At 37.8% G+C, this 23,925-nt stretch overlaps 2 protein-coding genes across 2 annotated transcripts; both read right to left on the bottom strand.

Annotated features, from left to right (window-relative positions):
• Positions 1 to 31: 31 nt before the first annotated feature.
• On the bottom strand, positions 32 to 10,195 carry LOC144636827 (uncharacterized). The gene is made up of 6 exons (XM_078496027.1): positions 10,127 to 10,195; positions 7,608 to 7,701; positions 4,920 to 5,330; positions 3,881 to 4,106; positions 1,768 to 2,063; positions 32 to 248 (listed from the first exon to the last, which is right to left on the bottom strand). Exons 2-6 carry the CDS (start codon positions 7,672 to 7,674, stop codon positions 70 to 72), a joined length of 1,179 nt encoding a protein of 392 aa, XP_078352153.1. The 5' UTR covers positions 7,675 to 7,701; positions 10,127 to 10,195; the 3' UTR covers positions 32 to 69.
• Positions 10,196 to 21,029: 10,834 nt separating this feature from the next.
• LOC144636887 (uncharacterized) lies at positions 21,030 to 23,710 on the bottom strand. Its single transcript, XM_078496090.1, has 2 exons — positions 23,392 to 23,710; positions 21,030 to 22,432 (listed from the first exon to the last, which is right to left on the bottom strand). Exons 1-2 carry the CDS (start codon positions 23,708 to 23,710, stop codon positions 22,248 to 22,250), a joined length of 504 nt encoding a protein of 167 aa, XP_078352216.1. The 3' UTR covers positions 21,030 to 22,247.
• Between the last annotated feature and the right edge of the window lie 215 nt (positions 23,711 to 23,925).

The raw sequence follows: 23,925 nt of genomic DNA, 5'->3' as shown, positions 1-23,925 counted from the left end.
TTGTCCATTCACTACAATATGACTTTTCAGCTATTTCTGCTCCGAATATGTGGCCAGAACCTGTGTTGATTAGGCTGTAACGCCAGTATAATGCGGCTCAGCAACTGTAGTATTTTGGCGGCGGCGTCGGCGAAGCACAATGACCACGACGGCGCTGACGATAGCGATGGCCACGACACCACAGACAGCCACAACCGCGATCGCATAGGTGGGGAAAGCTGCGCCCTCATCCTTGTCAACAGCAGTTTCTGTTAAAATAAATAAGACGCCATGTAAGAAGAGATTTAATATACCTCTTGGTTTCACTATATTAACAGCTCAGGAGCGAGCTCAGGAAGAAGCGAACAAAGGAAAGTGAACCTTTTTTGTTCACACAGTCTCTTGCCAGTGATCTCCTCTCTCAATGGCTTTCGTGGTAAGTTGTCGTAAGTAGACTACTGTATTACATTCAAGGTAATTCCATCGAAATAGAACCGACAATAGATTTCGCCCAAACATTGCCTACTGGTTGTTTATTCTGAGAGAACTTTTTTTTGAAATAAAAATGAGGGGTCTCGGTATTCGTTTAGGAGCAGCAAGAGCTTGAATATACCTATAACTCCTTACAATATCAGCAATTATGTTATCACGAGTGCTGGCTAAGTTCACATTTCAATTTATTTCTGTTATTACTGTATTTATTTTTCTACAATAGAAATTTGTTTATATTCACTTTATAGAAAGAAGGTGATTGCTAGACTAAAAAAAAAATAATAAAAAAGGATAGGTCCCGGTACTCGTTTACGAGAAAACGGCGATTATCTCTCTTGCGAGCCAAGCCGTATAGAAAAAGCCGCCATTTCCTTAATGTGCGCGCGCTTATCACGCGTAAAATTATGCGCAGTACGGGATGCGCAATGCAATACTGGGGAATTACCTAAAGTGTCTCTAAGGATTGACCCAAATGGTCAAAGCAAATTTTCCTCCCTATTTTATTGTCAGTTAACATTAGCCGTTGGATAGAACTACTAGTTTAATAATTAGAAGTATAAAAGCCAGTCGATATTTAATTCTGTTCTTGTCTCAGCATACTAGATCACCCTTCCTTCTGTAAAGATGGCACAAATTCCCAACTTTCTCATTGTTTCCCGGTCCGCTTAGTACCCTGCCACCTCCCCAAGGGGAAACGTAATTTTTAAAAAACTGAGAACCCGCCGGCACATGTCATATAAATATATAAATAAGTCAATTAAAACTGGTATTTATATGTTAGGTAACCCAGATAATCTTATTACAAAAATCTACCATCACAAACTCAGCTGCTTATCTATATCTGCTTATGATTATTACTTTATAAAGTTACTTCAACAACCGACAGTTGTTACGGTTTTTACTTAAAGAAGTTTTGCTAGCCTGCGAGCAGGGCTAACGTTTGGAAAAAAACACGCGTGAATAGCGAAGCCGCGAGAACGAATTATCCTCGCGGTTCCGCCCCAGGCTTCTGCCTCCGCCCAGACTTCTGCCTCCGCTCCAGACATCTGTCTCCACCCAGGACTTCTCCTCACATCACCGACCGACTCGCTTGTTGTGGCGCGCGGCTTCGCCACTCGCGCGTGTATTCAGCCTAAACTACGCGCAGGCTAGAGTTTTTAAAATCATTCTCTGTATCGTTTTAATAACCTTAGCCCGAAACTGGAAGTTGAAAGATCTTCAATCAAGTTCGATAAATAAGTCAAATTCGAATATTTCGATGATTAATATAAGCCAAAGTGTTCTTAGATCACAAACCTTTATTGCGGTTTCCAATTTTGTATGGACCAGCAGTCACGTAGTAGGTTGTTTGCGTGACTTCCTGAATAGTTGCACGTCTCTTTCGTGCATTTCCGGCGCAGGCGGCACATTCAGTCTTGCATTCGGTGCCCGCATTATCTGCTAGGCAAATTAATACTGTGGCCCTGAAGTAAACTGCGTCAGAGGCTGCTTGACCTGGGTATCGGAAAGCACCATTGGCTAACATATTAAATCTGTCATCCACATTAGCGTCGCATTCCACATTATCCACCACCGTAGTGGCATCTGCACAGCTAAGTAAAGAAAGAAAAGCCATTAGTACACTAGAAAGTTAAATCCCATTTATTTCTAGAAATAAATAATTTTATGTAGCTTGTGACGTTTGCATCTCCCGGCTTCCAGTTTGGGTGGTAGTTCCGGTCATACGGGATATTCATCTTGTGCCCTTACATAGAATCGAGGCAAGCGTGTTCAATTCTCTTTCGCTCGATGTCTTCAACAAGCGAAGACAAATTAGTAGTGTTTATTTTGGAAGGAGCAAATATGCAGAAAGGCTAATTATATTCATTCAATAAAAAATCTCGTTTGTACAGATAAGTTAGTTTATAGATAAGCTAGAAAAGTTAGATAGTTGCAATTTGTTTCAAGTGCCAAAAACTGGCAGGAGATAATAAATCACCAACACGATTCATCGCAAAAAGTTTTTAATTCAGTTGCCAACCCAATTTAACACACACCGAGAAAGTGTGACGACATTGTATAAGCGTCTCTCCTGTAAGCAAAACCATAAGAGAATCGCGATACTGAACTTTTCTGGGTGTTTTATCTATTAAGCCCCCTGTCTGGAAGTTAAATTTTTCAATGAGCTCTTCCCTTTTCTATTAAGCCCTACCCCTCCCTAGATGGCAAGACATGACAAATTATAATTATGAATGAGGAAACAAGAAAACTTTTTGCTTTAAAGGTACTTATCCACAACATTTACTTATCACTGTTGCCATTTTGTAACTAAAACACTTTTTCTTTTCTATGTACACTAACTGATAAATAACGTGTAATAGGCGGATCCCGCCTCTAATAAGTCCCCAGAGGGTGCGAAAAAGAAAAAAATGCGCCCCTAGAGTTTTTACGTTACGTTTGAAGCTTTTCAATTTCCACTCCGCCAACAGTGTTGCGAAACACGTTCGTAAAAAGAACATATTGCCAGTAAGACTTGGCCTTAAAAAGTGCAACACTTGCGCTGCGCAGCCACTCTATGAATAAAAACATCACTGTGCTGTCGCCACCATACAAATTTTTATTACTGGTTTTCACTACTACTAGAATAATTCAGTTTACGAATTTGTTGCAGGTAACTTCCACATTCCTTCCTTTCCAGTGCCCTTTACCTATATCCGCCTGCGTTGCAGACCAACTAAACCCCGGTATACCGGGGACTATACCGGGGTTTAGTTCGTCTGCAACGCAGGCTACCTCTCTATAAGCCTCCCCCAATCCCAAGACGGTATATCATGACATATTGTGAACGAGAAAACGAGGTAAATTTACACTTTTTGAGATATTCATCCACCATATGTTCTTATTATTGTTGCTATTTTATGTGTTGCCAACTGAACAGCACTAAAACATTAAAAAAGGATAGTTATTTGACAAAAAATGATTTTATGTAACTTGTTAAGTAATTCTTTCCCAGCTTCCGATTAGGTAGTTCCGGTCATCCGGGATATAATTTCATGGGCTCTTAGTTGAAAGAAAGCCTGGTTATATTTCTCTTTCGCTCAATGCTCTCAACAAGTGAAGGAAATTTTTCCATTCCCTTCGCTCCCAACATTCTATTGTGACACCTGGTTGGCTGGTTCTCCCTCACCTTTGCTGAAACAATACTTTAAGCCTTCTTATTTTAGCTTTCTATCCTTTAGATTAATATAAACGGCCACATCTGTGGTTAAGCCCCTTAAGCCCCCCCCCCCCCCCCCCAATGGACTTAAAAGAAAAAAAAAACAGGAAATTAATAGAGCTTTTACAGTATCTTCGCATTACCTTTGCCGTGGTTTAAGGCTAAACACTGGCTAGCTAAAATGTTCGAATTCTATAAACGGATTCTACTCACCCATTAGTGACTAATATAACTGGGTTGACCAAGCCATTACTATCTTCACTGGCCGTGACAGACCGGAAATGAATATCCAGATTTGGAAAACCGGCATCATGAACCGTTACTTTTCCGTACATCGGAGTCCCCAAGTCAAGGACGGCATCAGCGGCAATTTCATTATCTTGCTGAGCATGACCAGTACCGTAATGCAAGGTGAATGTAATTGTAAAATCATTAAGGTCTGGAAGGAAAGAACATATTCACAGCGGTGACCCTGTGTCTCGAACAAAGAGAGTCTTCAATTAACTTTCAATTGAAAACAAAGACACCAAAAGCCTGTAAGGTGTAGCTATTGTGGGTCGAATCGTTTTGAATTCGGAAAAGAGTTGCAGTAAGCGAAGTGAATTTCACTCCTTTCCCCCTTTCACTCGTTTCCTGTTCAACATAGGCACGCATTGCGTGCAAGTGTTTTAAGGCCTCTAGAGAATTAGACCTGTTCTCTGATTACCTACATTTCTAGTTAAATTACATGATAGTAACATGCTTAATTACCAGCCGAAATATTGTATTAATGTCAGTATTCTTGAAATAGATCAAAACTTACTTTTTCTAATGATATTATTATTTTGCCTAACCTTCAAAAAACAAAAAGGAAAAATACAAAGAAAGATAACAAATTGCAACCGATGGGAACTCTATCACTTGGCCTTTTGGCCCGCTCTCGATGAGCAGCTAGATGACAATGAAACTAAGTGAAGTGAACTGATGTGTGGAAAGTTTAACATTATTTGTTTTGGCAAATCTGTATTTGTCAGTTTGTTTCTTTCGATTCTTGTTTTATAATAAATTTTCCGAGTTTAGTGGCTTATAGCCACTTTGATTCAGACAAAATTTGTTTTCAGCCTAGGTAATCTGTTTCAAACTGAGGATAAACTCACGCAAACTAAATTAACGAATTTGCGTCAGGTTAGTAGCAAATGCAATTGTTTTGAGAGAGACTTTAGCTACTACTTGGATAGTAAGCTGCTACTCATTTTTATTACTTCGGGCTTACCTTCACCAGAGGCTGTTAATAGATGACCTGGTTCAAAGCTTGCCATCAAGTTGTCTTGTTCCCTGTTATAAAGGCACTTGATGGTGTATGCGTGGTCATATTGATAGGTTACCGGTGAGTTAGATGCACTAGCACTAATTACAAACACGTATTCCAGTTTTGTGTTGTCGGCAGATACGGTCGGTGCATCGGCACAGGTCGCCACGCTAACCCCAGAGTATTTCACCTGTCCGGACTCACTGTCAAATGTCGGCTTACATGATGCAACGCCGGTTCTACCGTTCAAAGCCCAGGCATCGACGTCAGCGGTATCGGCGTTATCCCAATTAGCGATATCAGGTATGGTGATATCAATAATAATCCCTTGGGCATTGCTGCAGTCTATATTGGCAAGGACTCCCTGAGCTTGAGCTGTGAGGAAAACAGTGAATTATTTTTATTTTATAAGTTTTTCTATAGAATGAGTTTTGTTTATTTTGCTTAATTTTTATATCAACTTTTCACATTATTCAATTTTTACATTACATTAGATGAGTATAATTAGTATTAGATCTTTATATTATTATTCAATATTTTACAAAGTTTTAAGCATTTTTAATTGTCTGTTTTTAGTAACTATTTATACATATATATATATATATATGTATTAGTGTCCCCAAATTAGTATGGGATTTCCCAAGCTATGTGGTTTTTAACACATTGATAGAGTTTCCATCTATCTGTCGCACGTTCGTATGCTTTGAATACATCACAGTACTTTAAAAGCTCAATTAAGCCCCCTTTTTTCTCTTGATGGTAACCTACTGTATGACATTTTTATGAACAAAAATAATATTTCAAGGTAGCTACTTGCTCTTCAGGGACAAAGTACCTTATTCTTACCAATTTTCGCGAGTACTAATTTTCGCGATTTCAAAATAATCGCGAAATTTAGTACGTGCGATAAAAACATTGCGCGAAATTTAAAAACGCGAAAATAAATACATATTTTACATATCAAAACAATAAAAATTTTAAATCAGTTTGGAACTGCAATTATCTACCTTTAAAAATATCTGTCTGTCTTGTTTTTTACTAGCACCCTTTCTCTGATTACTGTTTCGAGCTTGTTTATTAGTTCAAAACCTCTTTAGTACAGTCACTAAAGTTTCAGTTTGCAGGCTCCTTGTAATTACATAGAACCAGACCTTAATGCTACTTGAAAATACAATGAAAGTGTTGGCATTAATTGGAAAGCCACTTATAGTGCCCTGGCCTTGTGTTACTTGTAAAAATTAGGTTTGCTCACACCTTGGAGAATGAACTTATGCGGCCTTTCTTTTGTTGTTTTGAGGTTATGTTGTTTATCACTGAGTGCAGTCCGTCACAATTCTATCATAGTTTACACAAAAAACTTAGAAGACTTTTCGTGATACTGCCCCTTTAAAGTTGTTCATTCACCATTTTTACTTCTCCTTTTGTTGCTGTTTAGTTTTGTGGAGATAATGTTATTTACAAGTTCGCTCCATTTTAATAATTGATCGTGTTCTATTTAACAATTATAGTTCACCACTAAATTTTCTCCGATTCTGATTGGTTTAAATTGAACACGTGACGCGATAGTGCCCGTCCGCCGGAGGGCACTATCAGCCCATAGTGCCCTCCCGTGAAAAATGCCCGGATCGATAGTGCCCGCCCGTGACTGTTTTTTGTAAACAAGCTGCCTGCAGACAAAAAAACCCTGGCAACCAAATTCACTGCATTTAGTGGGTTTCTCGTCTGGTTTTGTTTCGTTTGTTAAATTTCGGCTTTCAATTGAGTTTTTGATCCTCAAAAGTAAAAATAATTCACGCTGCTTGTTTTTGTATGTGCGCGCGGAAGAAAATTTAGTGGTGAACAATAAAGACAATAGAGTGTTTCTGTCTCGGAACTATCGGTCTGATAGTTGCCCCTTGGAAATTTGATGTTCTTAAAACTAGCATATTTGCCCTCGAAGCTTCGCTTCTCGGGCTAATATTTGTTTTAAGAACATCAAATTTCCGCGGGGCAACTATCAGCTGATAGTTCCTCGACAGAAACACTCTATTGTTAAAATAGAAAACAGTCGGAGAACCAATCAGATTCGCGGATTTTTAATAGAACACAACTGAGTTTCTACTAATTAACAGTAGTGTACAGTGCCTGAAGGTCGTCTACAGAATGGCGACATTTTCTTGTTCCTCCGGAATTTCGGAGGAACTTTAGAAATATTGTTGGGAAATTCAATTCCTAAGAAGACTAAAACGGGGAAATTTGCGTTACATGAGTTTAAAGACGTCAAAATTACTAAATAAATTGATCACTTAAAGTTTCAAATCACAATTCTGTCTAGGCGCGCGATTTCGCTAAAGCGTGAAGTTTATTGCTACAAAAATAATCAGAAATCATTATTTGAAGAAAAATGAGTTAGAATTCTACCAAAACAATTAGATGATAGTTGATGAGGCCTCTGTCATAGCTCGAGCTAATAATCTAATTGTTAAATAGAAAACAATGGGAGAACCAAACAGATTAGCAGATTTCCAAAAGAACACGACTGAGTTTCTACTTATACCGTGTGACTCGATCTCTGAAGTTCTTTTTAAAAATTATTTAAGTAACATAGTTCATTATGGATTCTCATCTAATCATGCGGAATATTTTAAAATTTCCAACAAGACTTTAACATACCGTGGACATCAGCAGCTCCAAACAGGAAAACAGCGAAGATAATCGACAAGCAGGATATTCGGTCCATGCTGTTGTATTTCTTGGTTTCTGAATCCTGAAGAAACAAAGCATTTTATAAGATAAACACTAAATATATTTCTTTAGTTTTTTTAAAAAAAAGGGAAGCGCTTGAAGGTAAAGAGCAGTTTCTTTGGAACACTAGTCTCGGGCCTTTATTGGCTTACAAACTAGAGCAATAAGTGCAAAAATTAATTACCAAAAGTCTTCTCATTTTAAATACTGTTTGAAACATCTCACTGTAATTAATTTCTATTATTGACCCCGCTATTAAATTCTAAAGCATTGTCGAGAAAGTTAATGCCAAGGCTTGCAATGAGCTTAAAATGTGTATTAGTTTGAACCGACGTGAAACGTCCATTTTAACTGGGATAAGATATGGAGAACTTCGAATTCGTTTTTCTCTCGCGGGGTCAGTTTGAGGGCTAGAATTTCGACAAAATTCTTATCAACTGTGTTAAAACTGTGGCCATGCTATGCACTCTTTTTGTTAACTTTATTTTTGCCTTTATTGCTTGAATGTTCAACGGAATTGCTTAACAACCATTATTATTGGAGTTGATTACGTTTAGCCTTTTACAACCATTATTAGAAAATAGCACAAAGTAAATACGTGCGCTGATTGGTTAAATATTGTGTTTCTATAACTCGATGGAGACACAGACAGTTGTCGTAAACACGGCAATCAATATTCACAGTATTCACCCGGCGCTGAAATAAGCAATGCAAAAAATACAACTAAGAATTGTGCCAAATTTTAATGTCAACAGCTGACAAAAACCAGGTTAAGACTAAACAAATATTTGCACACCTGAAAACAAGCGAGTAAGATATTTACAGAGCCCGCCACACATTTAAAAATTGTCTGTGAAAGAAATTATCGAAGCGGCTGACCTTTCAAAGAAGTTTATGAATTGGCGTAACTTCACTCCATTCTAGGCTTTGTAGCACTTCAGAACTATTCACAGCTCTTCAACAGGACAAGGTATTCGTCCAGAATGCCGAGTCAAACTTTCAACATTGGCATTTACATTGCAACTGGAGTGCTCATAGTTGTCTCCAAAGAGGATCCAGAATGTCAACTTATTTGCCTCAGTAAAAGTAAATTTTTTAATCGATTTTAGAAAATAAGAACCTATTTCGAAATGTTTCGTTTCCCATCGCCCAACCGACCCATTTTTTTCGAAATGTAAAAAAAATTTACAAATTCACTATAGTCAAAGAGGCAAGTACTTTAATTTACAAGCACACGATCTTGTTTTATTAACAACAATTGGTGTGATGTGATGTCCTTGTCTTTAATTAACATCGATACTAAGTTTTTCAAAGGCTGTTTCGCGCCAAGGGCATTAATGATTGTTCTAACATTCTCAGCGAGATCGACTGAAACAAAATCTTTCGATTCTGCATCTCTTGGCTTCTTAAATGAACCCAGACCCCTTAAAGTATCCATTCTTTTTTTTTGCCCGACCGACCGACCCACCATCACAAGGGACGGGGCGATGGGAAACGAAACATTTTATTGGGGTGGCCTAAAGAGGTTCTTAAAAATAGGGTTTTTAACTGGCAACAGGTTCTTTAAAATTAGGTTCTTACTTGTGGGTTTTACTGTATATTGTTTTGCAGTGGTCAAAGTTTATTTCGAGTTCACCGAAGTGTATAGGAAAGCAAGGCGGGCCACCTCTTCACGCCTCTTAACTTCATGCTGGCTCAAATATTCTTCTCGACGTTTCCAGCCATCGAATGCATCCTTTAATTAATTCTTTTGTTTCCAGCTTGAGATCAATTCTTTTCATGATCTCAGTAGCGTTTACGTGTTCAATGATCCGGTTTTAAATTGCTCTCACTGCGACGCTTCTGTAGTATAGCGTCTATAGAATGACTGAAATACTTTCGTTGACAATTACCTCTCAATTAAATTTTGTTTATTGAATGGAATACCCCAAATACGTTTTCCTTGCCTTTTTAGCCTAAAATGTTTAGCAAAGTAAAAAGAAACTATCCTCCTACAACTTCTTATAACTTTCTTAATAAATTTTATGTTTGGTTAATCACTGACTGATCAAAAATGCTTGTTACGCCAAAAATTTGCCGACAAAAATGTTCGCTCGCCGACCACATATTCCAAACAGGGCGACAAAAAAAAAAACGTGTCTTCATATTATAAACACATTTCTAATTTCCCGTTGGCGACAAAGACTAAATAAGGCGGACTAAATTATTTTCGTTAATGACATCGTTTAGCTGGGGTCAGTATATGATTGTTCTACAGTGAAAGAATCATCAGCAAAACAACTCCTCTTTCACATTTTCCTGACCAGTTACCTTATTTCTGACGCTCAAAAATTGATTTTGATGTGAGAAGTAGTTTCATGGGTCATTGTGAACCTACTTGTTGACAGAGTTTACACTTTCATGCGCGAATAAAAAAAAAATGATCGCAGTAACTAATCAAAACTTACCGAAGTTGGGGTTCACTTCTCCTTAGAGACTTAGCACAAAAGCTCACTTCTAAAGACGGAAAAAGGACTGTTAAAACCTTCGACAAAGCTTAAGTAAACCCGCGTCAAAACCTATATTTACCTCTCGGAGAGCCCCTGTGAACTGAATTAAGGCGGCTTCGCATTACTGACTTTATAAATGATAAGTGTTGTCTTTCAGACGGATAGAGAACAAAGAGACTGGGAGGTGGTGCAGACTGTTTTGTTATTAAAGACCAATTACGTCAAACTATTCATGATTCAAACTGGCTTAGACACTTTAGACACCTTCTGACCCAGATGAAGTTCGAAGTGAACATTTTTAAGCTGATAACTTACAATTAAAATTGATAAAAGTGCGTAATTGATAAAAAATTGATAAAAGTTAAAGTAAACTCAACGTTCTTTTAGTTGTTATTTTCATGCATTACAAATATTCCAATTGGGGTTTTCAGCCTCGAAAAACTGTTGGGCTGTTTGCAGTTTTGCCAATATAATAGAAATGAGGTTTTTGAAATAATTTTAAAATTGGTTCATGCTTTAGCGCGCACTATCGAGTTATAGTGCACGGGGGAGGTGTGGAGAGCACGAAGAAGCGTAAGAGTTTAGCTTCTTGTGTTTGACTTATTCTAAGATTATGGTGATTTCATCGTTAAACAGTCGCTAGCTGGCACTTCGTCACTCGTATGACGCGCGAAGCCAAAAGTTTACCGTTGCGAGAACTTTCCTTGTCACTGCACAGTTCGAAAGTTCAACCAAAGTTTGCATTCCGAAAACCATAGTAGGCACTATCTGCAGCAACAACTGCGGATCCGGAGTTACAATTTTATAGAGTTTTCTTGCTATAAGTTCTTGTTTTACGCCACTTTCGACCGGAGTAGTTCTTACGTTTATATATATATATAAATTAATAAATAAATTAATAAATAAAATAAGCCAGATATAAAATTTGCGTCGGTTGATTTAGCACTGCGGTGCTAAAAACAGACAACTGTGTTTACTAAAAATCTCAGCTGGTGGGAGGCTGACCAGTTGGCTTTCATTTATTTTTGGCAATGCGTGGCCGCAAGGCGTGGAACTCACGACCGATCGAAAACACATCCAGTTCATGGCAAGTCTATTAAAGAATCAACAGGTGGAAACCTCTCTCCGTTTGCGAGATAAGCCAAGAACAGAAGAAAGCAAATTCAGTTGTTCAGATTTATTTTCAGTTTAAAAACACCACTTGCACTTCATTAGGTCTTGCTGCGCGCCATTTTAATAAAAGAATTCCTTTATAGAATAATTTTCCAAGGTCATGTTTTGTGTCTTGGTTGGCTTGGTTACAAAACAACAAAGTCATGATATGATTGACAGAATAGGCATGTTTTGAAAACGTTGGATGGACTGTTTTCTACTTTGGCGTATGTATAAGATAACTAAGTTCAAACAGAAGTCACTTCCGTCGGTTATACGTTATGCGGTGTTGTGATACATAAACCATGAAGGGCGCTACCATAGCACACCATCAAAAGTTATTTTCTCTTTATGGTGTACAAAATTATTATTAGGTATGGCGCCAGTTGAATCTTGCTAACCCAGAAACGGATTTCTCGTCACCATAGCAACAACTGCCAGCTTAGCTCAGATACTCGCTATATCAACCTGATCTGGCACTATCCAGTTGATAGACTCGTTTGTTTTGGTAACGCTTATCCACTGGATAGCGATTTACCCTGTGGATAGCGTTATCCACCCTTTGAACAACTGGGCACATGACGTGTTTAAACCGGGTGAGCTGGCTCTTTTGTCGCATACGTAAGGTTATGAAGCAATACTGAACAAACCTTTGTTAAGTTATTTCTCAAAGAGAACAGGAAATAAAGTCACAATAGAACTAGAAAACCCTAAAATTCACACAGTGGGAGATTGTTTAAGAAATCAATATATTTGCTGTAGAATAAATAATAAAGATGGTAAATAAATATATTGTTAAGCTCGTTGACAATGATAAAGATCAAATGTTCATTTTGTCTTTATTTTTTATTACACACTAGATGCTTTCGACATTGCTGATCCTAGCCGTATACATTACAGGACGCGTGTCACATATCAACCTAGTAAATGGCCCAGCTCGCCACGAGTCTCTCGTAGCTCAGTTGGTTAGAGCGCCCAACCGGTATCTGGGAGGCCATGGGTTCGATTTCCGTCGGGGACTCAGAATTTTTCTTTGTCCCATGCTCGTGTCATTGTTGAAAAATTCATCTTCATTTCTTATCACCGAGCTTAAATTAACCATCTTTATTGTTTACTACAAACTTGATGATTTCGACATTGCTGATCCTAGCAGTATGCAGGATGCGTGTCACATATCAACCGAGTAAATGGCCCAGCTCACCTCGAGTCTCTCTTAGCTCAGTTGGTTAGAGAGCCCAACCGGTATCTGGGAGGCCATGGGTTCGATTCCCGTCGGGGACTCAGATTTTTTCTTTAATTTGTCCCACGCTTTTTGTGACAAAATGAATATTTCATCTTTATCATTCAATATTTTTTATTATTTTTTTTGTGGAAGCACGTGGGATTTACTCACTCCAGTCAGTCTGTCTAGTGTCCTTAAACTCCACTCATATTCAATTAAATCCCTTGAAACAAAGTCTAAGAGTTCGATTTGACGAAGGTTTTGCTTCACATAACGACCTAACACGTCTTTTAACTTAAATCGTTGTTTCTGATTCGAGCAGTCGCCATCTTGAATTGGCCGTTCCGAAGTTGCGCAGGGAACTGGAGCGAGTTTCAAATTCCAAGTAATCGGTAATCTGATACCACCACATGAAAGATCACGGTGAGATTGGTCATTTGACTAAGTTTGATGCTTTCAGCATGAACAGAAACGAAGTTGTGGACATTGAAACTTGGTTCAAAATCCTTACAAACGGTCCCTAATTGTAAGCCAGCGTCCCCCAAAACCATATAAACTCTTAAAATTTTAATCCATTTTGTGACAGCTGTAAAATCCTGCCAAAGACCATTAAGGGGTATAAATGACTAGTATTTTGACTACGCAGGGGTTGTTAGGCACAAATTGCTAGTGGCTAACCCATCCAATGTCACAAATTTCGATACTAGAATTCTAGACAAAAGTCCCTGGCGCATAGTTTTGTATTACTAGTCGATGAGTGCATTCGAAAGACTAGGGACACCCTCCTCCCCCCCTCAGACAATGTTGTTAACTATAGAAGTTATTACTTTTTCACAACACACAACGTTGAAAAGCGGGGAAGGGGGTAATATAACACGTAAAATATGAAAACGTTGGAATTTGAAAAACAAGGTAAGTGCCCCAAGTCCTTTGCAGGTAACGGAATTGCGGAATTTAAAGCTTAACGTGGCAAAAAATGTTATTGATCAAATTTAAAAGATCTTGTTGTGACAAGACTAGGCATATAGTCCCGTTTCGCTGTTTTTTACTTATTTGTTTGTACAATTTTCCGCGAACTTTGACAGGGTTAAACAGAAAAATGGAAAATAACACAGCTACATCATATCAAAAGTAGCCCAAGCTCATCATGAATGACGTCCGTATTATATCACGCATCGAATTACACAACGGTACTGGAAATGATTTGTACAGGGAGAAACTGAATTTTTAAACCTGAAAATACGAGCAAGTGTTGAGTAAATCAATCAATCAATCAATCAATCAATCAATCAATCAATCAATCAATCAATCAATCAATCATGAGGTTGCCCTCTATATAATCCGAGCCAGAGGCTCATGTTAAAAGCGCATGACAATAATTAAAATACATTATAAAAACAATTAAAAATTTAAAAATAGCTAGATTACAATATCTTATGAGTAAAAAAATTAAAATGTAAAAATGCTTTAACCCACCCACACTAAATGTTACACCCAGGATTAAAAACTTGAAAAATGATAATTATACTAAAAATAAGTCGCTAAAATCTATGAAATACAATAGTTCCAATTGCAACTAGCCTTAAAATTAAAAAAAGTCAAATGTTTCCAAATGTTTTCGAAAGTCTCTCAAGTTACTGGATTGTCTAACATAAGAAGGCAGCTGGTTCCATAAGTGAGTTAATTTGTAGGTGAAAGAGTTGTGGTAGAAGCGATTGTTGTAGGATGGTTGAACAAGATTTAAGCCACTGTTCCGTAGGTTGTAATGAGAATTGCGATGTTGAAATAAGTCGGAGATGTAACTCGGTCCATTGTAACTCGGTAAGTTATAAAGAACAACTTACCTCGCCTCAGTCGTTTGTTTCTTTGTCTCTAGTGAGGTTTCTGAGTCGATTTGCGTAACAAACGACTGAAGCGAGATAAGCTATTGTTTATTCAAAAATCACTCGCATTTTCAGGTTTTCCTTATTAAAAATCCAAAGTTTTCCGCAATACAAATCTTAAAGGTTCAGCTGCTGTGTAACTATCAATTACCTATTGATTACTCATTGATTCAGTTGATTTCATTGATGCCATTGATGTCATCGATTAGTTATGTCTGGTAAGTAACAAAATACAGACACTATCAAGCTTGGGCTGCCTGTGGCTATATACATTATTTTGATCTCTCTGAATTTTTTGCCGGGAATATTAAGTAGGCAAGTGATTAATGCTACAGGATTTACGAAAAAATAATTTGTGTTTGTGTGCACGATATATAGCTATTATTGAAAAAGCACGCAGTTTTTGTGTGGGAATTGGCGGGTTCTTTTCTTTAAGAGTGTGCCCGTGAGAGAACAGGGCAGAACCATGCAACAGGTGATACAGCTCATATCACCGATTTCGCCCAAACTTAGCATAACTTTTGGGTATGGTGAGCTATTTACTGTGGCAAAACATCAACTCAAAATATTATATTCCCTTCAAGTTATGGCTCCTTTTGCAAAATTGGCCATTTTTCCACTAATTTATGCATATTTAATTAGCTGACTTTGATTGACCAGTTCCACAAGAAAAAAAGACTTCTGAAAATAAAATTCACTGCATTATATTCTGTGGTTATTAGGCTTTAAGTACAATAATTCACTTTAACCGTCAAATTTGATTTCTTCTCCTCAAACGGTCTTTTGGAAGGTACACATTTCGTACTGTTGGAAAAAGCATTTAACTAGTGCCCAATATCTCCCATGAGCAACAACTTATATACATTATTCTTACATGGGTAATGAAATCCATCATTAAACTTCACAAAAATGCCACAAAATGTCTGGGGACTTCAATATTTTATTCGTATTGAGGAACTAAACACACGTGACTTAACGATTTCTTGCTATTTCATCAAAATTCACCGAAACACAGAAGCCATTTATTTGCCTCAATTTGGCATAAAATCGGTACGAAATAGCTAATCAAGCATAAATCTTTAGATAACAATCAAAATATTGGCGAAGAAAAGGCAGTTAGGACATTTTTCGGAGCGTTTTCAGAGCCATATAATTCGGCAATGTTGTGATATAGCAAATGTAAAAATAGCAGCGAAAGATTTTCTTCACAAGCTCGCTCAATTCAACATTTAGGCACATCAAAGTAAAGAAACAAGAAAGTAATACTACATACATGCCACTTATCGACACACAGATGCTTTCTTTTGAAGAATTTGTTCTTCCTCGCTGCACTTCGATTCTTTGATCGATCTCAATTGACATGTACTGTTGCTTTGAGGCGCGCTGAACTTAGTCAATCCAACGTGGTTCATCCTTCGTGAAAGGTGCAAACAGGTTGTCAATAAAGTCATTCAAAGAGCTGTTCAAAGTTCACGGAAGGACACTTGTCTCAGCCAGTTTGCATGAAATAAATTTAACTGGAAAATAAACAGCCGCCATGTTGAATTTCTACCTTTGAGCCTGCCGTTTCAGTCAGCGGTACGGCTGTTCACTGGGCATCACGCGTCCATCACGCGTGACCACACGCGCGATCATTTGCTTTTCCTCCGCGAGTGTTCGTTGGATGCGTTTGTGATGAAATTAACAAATAGATTTCATTTTGCCGTGCGTCTGTTCAGTAATAGATCACAGATGACGTCAAAATGTGGTATGAACAGAGAAGTGGCCCACGAGGTGCTAGCCGAGTGGGTCACTGATGTTCATACCACATTTTGACGTCTTCTGTGATCTATTACTGAACAGACGCACGGCAAAATAAAATCTATTTGTTTTATATAATAACACAAGACTTCAGCACACTTCTGTGTGAGCAATGCTGCCGTACCGATGAGCTAAGTTGTTTTGATTTCACTATTAAGTTTTCGTTAACACGAAGCATTGTTAATCCGATTGAATAAACAGAAAAATGGTCAATTGAAAGTCAATGAAAAAACTAACCTTTATTCCGATTTGGAAAGTTGTTCAAATCTGTAAGCATTAACCGAAGCGTTCAACCGCAATTCGTTTGTTTTCAGTGGCGTCGTCCAACTGTACAACATCGGTCAAACTTTCATACAGATTTCGGATAATTTCTCGAATAATTCACTGTCTTCTTCAAGCTTGTCTCGCCCAGTTAAATGCTTCGAAAGGTGAACGATGCTTGGCGTATTGTTTCTCACTGAAGATTTGTAATTAAGCTGAACTTTTTTGCTTTGTTGTGGCCCCGCAAGTTTGCCGGAGAAAAACTTTGCCGACAACTCTGATCTGGGGCCCGTTTCTCGAAGGTCCCGAAAAGTTTTCGCACCCGGAAAGCCATAGTAAAATCTCAAACCTTATGATTGCAGAGTTGTTGTATTTCATGATATTTTTAATGTGAACAGAGGCTCCCTACATACAAAGTTTTAGGCCTATACACTTCTGTGTTTTTAAGAAACAGATAACTAAAAATTGCTTTACGGGCCCGAAAAGTTATCGGGGCTTTCGAGAAACAGGTCCCTGGACTATGAACTCTGATCACGCGCGCGAGTCACACCACCGCGTGACGTCATCCATGTGTCTGTACTCTGATAGATCATAAGTAAGAACCAATCAAAATGCGCGTAGAATTCAGGTTATTATATAAATGATATTTTCAAATTGTCGTAGGGAAAACAATTTCCTCCGCTACAGCTTGACGTGTTTACCGCAATGTGATGCTGAACGAACTCTAGGGTGCTTACCATTTGTTGGAGCGAACCGGTTGGAATGACCACTGAAAAATGGAAAGGCTTCTTTCCAAAATTAGCAAACTAACCGAAATAGATGTCGCTTACCATTTGTAGCTCAGTTTCCTGTTATTTCTTTCCGTTGGTGGGAGACCTGAAGGATGGGAGACTAGAACTGGGAAACCTTACAAATGGTAAGAAAATTTCTGACGTTCCGTCAATCTCCGAAGAGATTTTCCAGAAAAAATACTGTTCCATTTGACTTTCACCGAAACAGAGTTCTTGATTTTTCTGTTCAACGGTCGGCATGCACGGCAACTAAATCAAAATAATTGTTTATGTTCCAAAATGACGCTAAATGGCGGTATAAAACTGCTCCGACATCTCGGCAATACTGCCTTTTTGGGGGTGGCACCCTGAAGAAGGCAGTATTGCCGAAACGTCGGAGCAGTTTTATACCGCCATTTAGCGTCATTTTGGAACATAAACAATTATTTTTAGCATAAAAGACGCTACACAGTTAAATAAATCAAAATGTCAACGTCTCCCAGTTACTTTCCAGACATTTGTATTTTTTTATTGCTTGTTCAAATTCCCCTGCCCTGGCGGAAATAGTGATTAATACCGCGCATAACGATTACATTTACTGACCAAATTCCCCTACCCCCGAGGCATAAATGGGAAAAAATAAATAACTCAGCAAAATTGGAGAATAACGTTTACCACGGGATAAATCACTATACGGTGGATAGCGAGGTAGGTTTTGTAATCGTTTCTTGCGCAAGTGCTTTAGTTGGGGGAGCGTCTGTGCTGAACTGAACAAAGTATTCACGTACGAAATGCCTTTAGCGACGCAGTCTATGTGGCACAGCAAATATATACATATATCTATAAAGGTGTGAATGTAGAGAGAGAAAACAACAAAGAATAAAACGGGTTTCCCTCGCGTTGACCTCGAAAAAGACAGAAGACTACCTGTGCTGGTTGAAACATTAGCTAATAAGTTTTGCCGTCTTGCGTAGTCCTAGTCTTGCAATAAATTTGTTTAGTTTTCATGCGGGGTTTAAGCTCTCTACAAAAGTCTGCATTCGCGTCTTTGTAACTCACATAGCCACTTAAATTGAGTCGGTGATGAAGAACTGAATTATCATTAGAAGCCGCAATTCGTCACTTGCAATGTGGGCATTCAGGAGGAAAAATTTGTCCCCATAAAAGCCCTTTCCTAAAACAAATTAATAAAACTGCAGTAATGACGTTTATCGGTAAATGGACAGATGGAGAACTTTGTGGGATCCCGAAAAAGAGAGTTGGTACAAATTCAGTCTCCAAGCTGCCAAAGTGTAATATAATATAGACGATTTGAACAGAAGGAATAGATGTACACAGGCCAGGCTGACAACCTGACCGCCATTTCTTCGAATGTCCATATTCACCCCCTCCCCCACCTCCCAAAAAAGACAGAAACAACAAAAAAAAACAATAAACATACTAGTTTTAACCTGATATAAGATGGAAAAACTTGCTCTGATTATTTAATGGTTTCCAACATTTCAGAGCTCAATTTCAGAGCATCAAAACCGATTGCATCGCATACATTACACTGCATCCAGTGTATTTCTCTTCAACTATTTATCAAAAAAATTCAATGGAGAAGTTGAAAAAAATTCTCACTTTTACAAGAAACGCACACTACTTATAAGGCTAAGATCAAGCCCCGGTTGTTCAGAGGGTAGATAACACCATCCGCTACTTATTCCGACGAAAACAAACATTTGCGGAGGAAAAGCAAATGAACACGCGTGTGTATAGCTGTGTATAGCTGTGTTGGGCTATGTATAGGCGTGTATAGCTGTGTAGGGCTAGGCTATGTATCCCCTCTATGAACATCCCTATAAAGGATTTAGTCAAACAACTATATGATGACTACACTACGTACTTGCCCAAGTGTACGGCTTTACCGCTGACTGAAACGGCAGGCTCAAAGATACAAATACAACATGGCGGCTGTTTATTTTCCAGTTAAATTTATTTCATTCAAACTGGCTGAGACAAGTGTCCTTCCGTGAACTTTAAACAGCTCTTTGAATGAATTTATTGACAACCTGTTTACACCTTTCACGAAGAATGAACCACGATGTTTTGGCTAAGTTCAGCGCGCCTCAAAGCAACAGTACATGTCAATTGAGATCGATCGAAGGATCGAAGTGCAGCGTGGAAGAACAAATTCTTCAAAAGAAAGCATCTGTGTGTCGATAAGTGGCATGTATGTAGTATTACTTTCTTGTTTGTTAACTTTGATGTGCCTAAATGTTGAATTGAGCGAGCTTTTGAAGAAAATCTTTCGCTGCTATTTTTACATTTACTATCACAACATTGCCGAATTATATGACTCTGAAAACGCTCCAAAAAATGCCCTAACTGCCAATCTTCGCCAATATTTTGATTGTTATCTATAAATTTATGCTTGATTAGCTATTTCGTACCGATTTTGTGCCAAATTGAGGCAAATAAATGGCTTCTGTGTTTCGGTGAATTTTGATGAAATAGCAAGAAAGCGTTAAGTCACGTGTGTTTAGTTCCTCAATACTAATAGAATATTGAAGTCCCCAGACATTTTGTGGCATTTTTGTGAAGTTTAATGATGGATTTCATTACCCATGTAAGAATAATGTATATAAGTTGTTGCTCATGGGAGATAATGGGCACTAGTTAAAGGCTATTTCCAACAGTACGAAATGTTTACCTTCCAAAAGACCGTTTGAGGAGAAGAAATCAAATCGGACGGTTGAAGTGAATTATTGTACTTAAAGCCTAATAACCACAGAATATAATGCAGTGAATTTTATTTTCAGAAGTCTTTTTTTCTTGTGGAACTGGTCAATCAAAGTCAGCTAATTAAATATGCATAAATTAGTGAAAAATGGCCATTTTTGCAAAAGGTGCCATAACTTGAAGGGAATAAAATATTTTGAGCTGGTGTTTTGTCACAGTAAATAGCTCACCATACCCAACATTTATGCTAAGTTTGGGCGAAATCGGTGATATGAGCTGTATCACCTGTTGCCTGGTCCTCTTATGGATACACTCTTAATTTGGTAACTTGTGGATCAAGCCAAGCAAAGAAATAAACGTGGTAATTGAAGAATACTTTCAGAATCAAGTACAACCTCACATAATGACGTTAAAAGAACCGCTTTGGTAAACCCCCAAAATTAACGGTAAAGCTACAAAAAGGACAGTATCGAGCCAGGATCTCTTACTGATAATAATTTCGATCCATTTCTACAAAAAAGAAATTCTGTTAGTGGATACCACTTAAAGGGACTATGTCACGGCTTTAAACGAATTTTTGAATAGCCAAAATTTATATTCGCCTCGTAGGAAGCTTAAAATAATGGTCCAATTTTATACACAATTGGTATTTTAGAGCACTAAAACTGTTTAAAAGCGCGTTTGGTTGCGGATGGCTTGGATTGCAATTTAAAAACGTTAGCAAACGTTTTCAAGTCATTGTTTTTTCCGCGCGCCTTCAAAAAAATTCGATATTTATAGCCGAAGTTGATTTCTATCCCCAAATAAAGGTTATATCTTCTGTTTAATGTTCAAAGATAATGTTTTTCATGGGTACAGGTGCCTACTACTTATATCACAATAGTTTAGAGCAAAAATCTGCGAAATCCCCGTGACACTGATTCCTTTTAAAATTTCCGACTATCGTATCCTTTACTTTTTCTCAGAGTCCGGCCTCCAAAAACTAAAAGATCCCTGAAAAAAAAAATTTCAAAAAGCGAAGCTGAAGAAAAGATAAAACTCGACACATGTTTAGTATCTCAAAGACACAATTTTTATTTTTGTGTTCAGTGCTGGTTACAAAGTGTTGAGTAAATAATCAAACGTTTTGGAGCAGCATATTAAAATGTGCAATAAGGAAATATAGGTATTCCTTTAACATGTGTAAAAAGGAAATAAAAGTATTCCTTGGAACTGTGCAGTAAGTAAATATAAGTATTCCTTTAACATGTGCAATAAGGAAATATCGGTATTCCTTTAAAATGTGCAATAAGTCAGTAAATATAGATATTCCTTAAAATGTGCAATAAGGAAATAATATTCCCTTATTACACATTATTAAAGGAAATAATTCCTTTAATAATGTGTAATAAGGAAATATAGACATTCCTTTTACCTGTCAATAAGGAAATTTAGGGATTCCTATAACACGTGTAATAAGGAAGAATAGATATTCCTCAGTTAACCTGTGCAATAGAGAAATATAGGTAGGTTCCGCGATCAGGATAAATCTTCTCCTTATTGTGTTTATCATGGGAAAATTTTCCTTTCAATCAACAAATCTTTCGTAAGGAAATAAAAACGTATTGATTGAAAAGAAAATTCTCCCAAACAAAATTCTCCTGAGAAAAATTGTCCTTCATTCCGACTGGCTGCCTAGCTAGTCACTGCGAGGGATGAACTGCAGATTTCAACATGACTGACATATGCTGATTAACCTTTTGAAAAGGTTACTCAGCATATGTCAGTCATGTTGAAACCTCATTCATAGCATTGTGAAAAGACAGATATTTCATGCCTCTATCATGATGGTAGAAGCATGAAATTTCCGGCTTTTCACAAGGCTTTGGAAATGATTTTCTTCACTGGCCATAGCTTCCGTTATGCTTAGTAATGGAATTACTAAGTCCATTACTAAGTACAACGGAAGCTATGGCCAGTGACCAACGGAAGCAATGACCATCAGTTAATTCAAGGGTTTTCTGATTAGAGAATCCATTATTCACTAACTGTTAAAAACAGTTAGTGAATAGTGGAGTCTCTAATCAGAAAAAAACTGTTTTAAAACCAAAAACAAAGCCGTAGAACGGCGTTTTTGTTGATTAAATACTAAAAAAAGAGATAACGTCGTTTTTTAGCATTTAATCAACAAAGACGCCGTTGGAGAATAACGACTTTTCCAATAAAATGAAACATTTCACTACAATAAACTATTCAGCTATTTCTGCTCCAAACATGTGGCCTGTAAATTAGGCGGTGACGCCAGTATCACGCGGCTCAGAAATTGTAGTATTTTGGCGGCGACGGCGAAGCACAATGACCACGACGGCGCTAGCGATAGCGATGGCCACGACACCACAGACAGCCACAACCGCGATCGCATAGGTGGGGAAAGCTGCGCCCTCATCCTTGACATTCTTGTCAACAGCGGCTTCTGGTGAAATAAAATAAAACGTCATGTGAGAAATTACTTGATATTTCTTTTGGTTATAGTGCATTTAAGTTCGGCTTAGTATCAAGTAGTGGAATAATTAAATAAGCAAACATTTTCGTTGATCTCAATTAGTCCTCGCCATCAAGCTGAATTTAAAGATATTACAATTAGCTTACCATTTTAACAATTATCTGCAGACTGATTTAAGTTTAAAATGAGCAAACCAAACTTCTTTCTATACTTTGTGTAGAGGATACACCAGTCCTTGGGTTCAGACTATTTATTTAATTTCAGCTCAACCTTAGTTTGGCATCAACTGACAAGTTATAGTTGAAAAAACGTAAAAAGTGAATTTTCGTTAACACAAGGCTAGCCATTGTTCCGATCTCATCCTATCTTAAGTACCACTTTCTAAAATTTCTCCATGCCGCTAAGCCCGTCTCCTCTACCACCCCTGGGGCAAACTACTTTTAGATCTTTTAAACCTTCAAACTGGTATTCATTAAAAGTAATCCAGATTATCTTAGTTCTAATATCAACACCACAAAGTTGCTCTGTCCAGTCTGTATCAACTCATAATTTATCTACTGTAATTAAGGCATTTAAAAACGCCTTTCAAAATGCTTCGAACAGACCAACCGAAAAGTTAATTCAATTATGTATTTTAAAGGGTTATTTAAGTGAAAAATTAAAAAAAAACATATAGTAACTATTTTGAAGGTGTGTAAAAGGGTGACATTTTCAATTGAAGGCATACGAAAGAGGTACCTTTTCTGTCAAAATTTTTATATGAAAGGGTAAGGGTTTGGACATCGGGGCTGAGCCTCTGTGTATATTTTTTTTTCTAGGAGCAACTTGTAAAATTTTGCTTTTAACTTGAAAATGTTTGCTAGGTACAGATCGATAAATTTAATTATCACACTGATTAATATCAGCACAAGTGTTTTTTAATAACAAACCTTCATTGGGGTTTACAATTCTGTATGGACCAGCCTTCACGTAGTACGTTGTCTGCAGGACGTCCTGGACAGTTTCACGTCTCTTTCGTTTAGCAGGAGGACAGGCAGCGGCGCACTGAGTTTGGCAGGTGGAGACTGCATTAGTTGACAAGCAAACAATGGCTGTGGCATGGAAGTAAACCAGGTTACCGGTTACTTGACCGGGGTATCGGAAAGCGTTCATGTCAAATCGTTCATCTGCATTAGTGTCACATGTGAGGCTGTCAGCAACAACTATCCCATTGGCGTCCTCACAGCTAAGTAAAGAAAGAAAAGACATTAGTTCTCTAGAAAGGCTAAACATATTCACTTAATTAAAACCTGTTTAACTGTTGTATTAAGGACAACTTTAAAGAATTCTAAACTAACCGGGAAAATGGGTACTAAGGACCCGCGGGACTAAGGAGAGGGCGATTTATATAAAGGACGGACCATTATTTTTTGAGGGGGGGTAAGCAATTACCAAAAAAAATCATGCACAGAAAAAATTGGATA

The sequence above is a fragment of the Oculina patagonica genome, chromosome 13 (genome assembly GCF_052425735.1).
Source record: "Oculina patagonica isolate OP01 chromosome 13, crgOcupat, whole genome shotgun sequence".
Lineage (NCBI taxonomy): Eukaryota > Metazoa > Cnidaria > Anthozoa > Scleractinia > Oculinidae > Oculina > Oculina patagonica.
The sequence above is the reverse complement of the archived record's forward strand: the minus strand, read 5'-3'. Positions and strand labels throughout refer to the sequence as shown.